General features: G+C 32.6%; 1 protein-coding gene across 1 annotated transcript in view; it reads left to right on the plus strand.

Moving 5' to 3' along the window:
- Positions 1 to 5000, plus strand: part of LOC139394146 (ankyrin-3-like) — a 185325-nt gene that overhangs the window by 66253 nt on the left and 114072 nt on the right. Inside the window, exon 8 of the mRNA XM_071142181.1 lies at positions 206 to 229. Within this exon, the coding sequence (XP_070998282.1) occupies positions 206 to 229 (24 nt within the window). The remainder of the gene's footprint in view (positions 1 to 205; positions 230 to 5000) is intronic.

A 5000-nucleotide genomic window follows, 5' to 3' on the forward strand; every position in this document is an offset into this window, starting at 1 on the left:
TGCAGATCATGACAGCATTCTGTGTGGAGGGTTTGGTGTGAGGTCATCTTGTCTGTTCGCTGTGTAACAACAAAACTACCTCCTCCTCCTCTCCTCCTCCTCCTCCTCCTACTCCTCCTCTCCTCTCCTCTCCTCTCCTCTCATTTCCTCCTTCTTCTCCTCTCCTCTCCTCTCCTCTCCTCTCCTCGCTCTACGGCGTTATCAGATGATGGTTAACAGAACTACAGAGGTATACATGTTTATTCTACCCATCCCCTGCTCTCCTCCCCTCTTCCTTCTTCACCTCCATCTAGCTCTGCTCTGTAGTTCCTGTGTTGACGTCAGACCTGTGTTAAATACTGCATGATGGACTCTGACATGCTCTATTCTACATCTAGCATCTGGTGTCTGTCTGCCTGCCTGCCTGCCTGCCTGCCTGCCTGCCTGCCTGCCTGCCTGCCTGCCTGCCTGTCTGCCTGTCTGTCTGTCTGTCTGTCTGTCTGTCTGTCTGTCTGCCTGCGTCTGTCTGTCTGTCTGTCTGTCTGTCTATCTGTCTGTCTGCCTGCCTGCCTGCCTGTCTGTCTGTCTGCCTGCGCCTGTCTGTCTGTCTGTCTGTCTGTCTGTCTGTATGTCTGCCTGTCTGTCTGTCTGCCTGTTGGATACGAGTGTTTGACTCTACCAGTAAATAGACGTGTTGTAACAGCCTCCTGGTCCTGAGCATGTCTGTCTGTCTCTCTGTCTCTCTCTCTCTCTGTCTGTCTGTCTGTGTTAACATCTCTCCTGCCTGTCTGAATGTTTCAACTTTATTCCTTGTTTTACACCTTGTCAGAGTGTGTTTATTTGGTGTTGAAGTCTTTGTTTCCAAGAAAATAACATGTTCCCCCATGAAACGGAGAGCCTTTGTTGTCGTTGTATCTGTGCTTTCGTGTATGTTACTGTTCTATCTTAAATAGCCAGCGTTTTTTAACATCAGGAACTAACGGCCCCAAAAAATGAACGTCACCTAATTGACGAAACACAACATGTGAACTCACTCACTAAATCTTACAGGGCTCCATCACCTTTCTGCAATACCTTTCTTACCTGTGTAGTTTTGTCATAGAGTGCCTCTCAAATGGCACCCTATGCCCTATACTGTATAGTGCACTGTGGGACCTGGTCAACAGTAGTGCGCTACACAGGGAATAGGGTGCCATTTGGTCACATTGTCTGCCTTGCAGTACGGTTGGATACATTATAATATGATGATAATATTTAAATATATTATATTAATTATGGTCGGATATGCATTTATTATAATCTGATGACAATATTTAAATATATTATATTAGTATGGTTGGTTATATTATAATCTGATGATAATATTTAAATATATTATATTAATTATGGTTGGATATGCATTTATTATAATCTGATGACAATATTTAAATATATTATATTAGTATGGTTGGTTATATTATAATCTAATGATTGTATTTATATATTATATTAGTATGGTTGGATATATTATAATCTGATGATAATATTAATATATTATATTAGTATGGTTGGATATATTATAATCTAATGATAGCATTAATATATATTGTATAAGTATGGTTGGTTAACTATGTTTCTTAATCGCCCCATGTCTCCCAGAATGGGAAGGTAAGAGGATAATATCTAACTCTGTCATATCGCTGCTTTCACATATCAAAATGTTTTTATTTATATTTCCATATATAAATGTCTGTCCCGTCTGTGTCACAGAGCTCTGTAGTGGCTAGTCGCTGACTGTTCTTTATTCTTTATTCTACTTCTTTATTATCATTTATTGTTATTATTTATTATTTATTATTTATTATTATTTCTATGTAGGTTTAATGTAGTGTTATAGCTTAATGTAGCGTTATAGACTTAATGTAGTGTTATATACTTAATGTAGTGTTATATGCTTAATGTAGCGTTATAGACTTAATGTAGTGTTATATACTTAATGTAGTGTTATATACTTAATGTAGTGTTATAGCCTTAATGTAGTGTTATAGCCTTAATGTAGTGTTATAGTCTTAATGTAGTGTTATATACTTAATGTAGTGTTATATACTTAATGTAGTGTTATATACTTAATGTAGGGTTATAGACTTAATGTAGTGTTATAGACTTAATGTAGGGTTATAGACTTAATGTAGGGTTATAGACTTAATGTAGTGTTATAGACTTAATGTAGGGTTATAGGGTAATGTAGTGTTATATACTTAATGTAATGTTATAGACTTAATGTAGTGTTATAGACTTAATGTAGTGTTATTGACTTAATATAGTGTTATAGACGTTATGTAGTGTTATAGCTTAATGTAGTGTTATAGGGTAATGTAGTGTTACAGGGGTAATGTAGTGTTATAGGGTTAATGTAGTGTTATAGGGTTAATGTAGTGTTATAGGGTTAATGTAGTGTTATAGGGTTAATGTAGTGTTATATACTTAATGTAGTGTTATAGACTTAATGTAGTGTTATAGCTTAATGTAGTGTTCTAGGTCTAATGTAGTGTTATAGGGTTAATGTAGTGTTATAGGGTTAATGTAGTGTTATATACTTAATGTAATGTTATAGCTTAATGTAGTGTTATAGGGTAATGTAGTGTTATAGGGTTAATGTAGTGTTATATACTTAATGTAGTGTTATAGGGTTAATGTAGTGTTATAGGGAAATGTAGTGTTATAGGGTTAATGTAGTGTTACAGGGGTCATGTAGTGTTATAGTCTTAATGTATTGTTATAGCCTTAATGTAGTGTTATATACTTAATGTAGTGTTATATACTTAATGTAGTGTTATAGGGTTAATGTAGTGTTATAGTCTTAATGTAGTGTTAGAGGGTTAATGTAGTGTTATATACTTAATGTAATGTTATAGGGTAATGTAGTGTTATAGTCTTAATGTAGTGTTATAGGGTTAATGTAGTGTTATATACTTAATGTAGGGTTATAGACTTAATGTAGTGTTACATACTTAATGTAGTGTTATATACTTAATGTAGTGTTATATACTTAATGTAGTGTTATAGGGTTAATGTAGTGTTATAGGGTTAATGTAGTGTTATAGTCTTAATGTAGTGTTATAGGGTTAATGTAGTGTTATATACTTATTGTAGTGTTATATACTTAATGTAGTGTTATAGCCTTAATGTAGTGTTATAGACTTAATGTAGTGTTATAGCCTTAATGTAGTGTTATAGGGTTAAAGTAGTGTTATAGACTTAATGTAGTGTTATAGGGTTAATGTAGTGTTATAGGGTTAATGTAGTGTTATAGCCTTAATGTAGTGTTATAGACTTGATGTAGTGTTATAGGGTTAATGTAGTGTTATAGGGTTAATGTAGTGTTATAGACTTAATGTAGTGTTATAGACTTAATGTAGTGTTATAGGGTTAATGTAGTGTTATAGGGTTAATGTAGTGTTATATACTTAATGTAGTGTTATAGGGTAATGTAGTGTTATAGGGTTAATGTAGTGTTATAGGGTTAATGTAGTGTTATAGCCTTAATGTAGTGTTATAGCCTTAATGTAGTGTTATAGGGTTAATGTAGTGTTATAGACTTAATGTAGTGTTATAGGGTTAATGTAGTGTTATAGGGTTAATGTAGTGTTATAGGGTTAATGTAGTGTTATAGCCTTAATGTAGTGTTATAGCCTTAATGTAGTGTTATAGGGTTAATGTAGTGTTATAGACTTAATGTAGTGTTATAGGGTTAATGTAGTGTTATAGGGTTAATGTAGTGTTATAGCCTTAATGTAGTGTTATAGTCTTAATGTAGTGTTATAGACTTAATGTAGTGTTATAGGGTCAATGTAGTGTTATAGGGTTAATGTAGTGTTATAGACTTAATGTAGTGTTATAGACTTAATGTAGTGTTATAGGGTTAATGTAGTGTTATAGGGTTAATGTAGTGTTATATACTTAATGTAGTGTTTTAGGGTAATGTAGTGTTATAGGGTTAATGTAGTGTTATAGGGTTAATGTAGTGTTATAGGGTTAATGTAGTGTTATAGCCTTAATGTAGTGTTATAGCCTTAATGTAGTGTTATAGGGTTAATGTAGTGTTATATACTTAATGTAGTGTTATAGGGTTAATGTAGTGTTATAGGGTTAATGTAGTGTTATAGCCTTAATGTAGTGTTATAGCCTTAATGTAGTGTTATAGGGTTAATGTAGTGTTATAGACTTAATGTAGTGTTATATACTTAATGTAGTGTTATAGGGTAATGTAGTGTTATATACTTAATGTAGTGTTATATACTTAATGTAGTGTTATATACTTAATGTAGTGTTATATACTTAATGTAGTGTTATATGGTTAATGTAGTGTTAGAGGGTTAATGTAGTGTTATAGGGTTAATGTAGTGTTACATACTTAATGTAGTGTTATATACTTAATGTAGTGTTATATACTTAATGTAGTGTTATATACTTAATGTAGTGTTATATGGTTAATGTAGTGTTATATACTTAATGTAGTGTTATATACTTAATGTAGTGTTATAGGGTTAATGTAGTGTTATAGGGTTAATGTAGTGTTATAGTCTTAATGTAGTGTTATAGGGTTAATGTAGTGTTATATACTTATTGTAGTGTTATATACTTAATGTAGTGTTATATACTTAATGTAGTGTTATAGCCTTAATGTAGTGTTATAGACTTAATGTAGTGTTATAGCCTTAATGTAGTGTTATAGGGTTAAAGTAGTGTTATAGACTTAATGTAGTGTTATAGGGTTAATGTAGTGTTATAGGGTTAATGTAGTGTTATAGCCTTAATGTAGTGTTATAGACTTAATGTAGTGTTATAGGGTTAATGTAGTGTTATAGGGTTAATGTAGTGTTATAGACTTAATGTAGTGTTATAGACTTAATGTAGTGTTATAGGGTTAATGTAGTGTTATAGGGTTAATGTAGTGTTATTTACTTAATGTAGTGTTATAGGGTAATGTAGTGTTATAGGGTTAATGTAGTGTTATAGGGTTAATGTAGTGTTATAGCCTT

Source organism: Oncorhynchus clarkii, unplaced genomic scaffold (assembly GCF_045791955.1).
Source record: "Oncorhynchus clarkii lewisi isolate Uvic-CL-2024 unplaced genomic scaffold, UVic_Ocla_1.0 unplaced_contig_1468_pilon_pilon, whole genome shotgun sequence".
Lineage (NCBI taxonomy): Eukaryota > Metazoa > Chordata > Actinopteri > Salmoniformes > Salmonidae > Oncorhynchus > Oncorhynchus clarkii.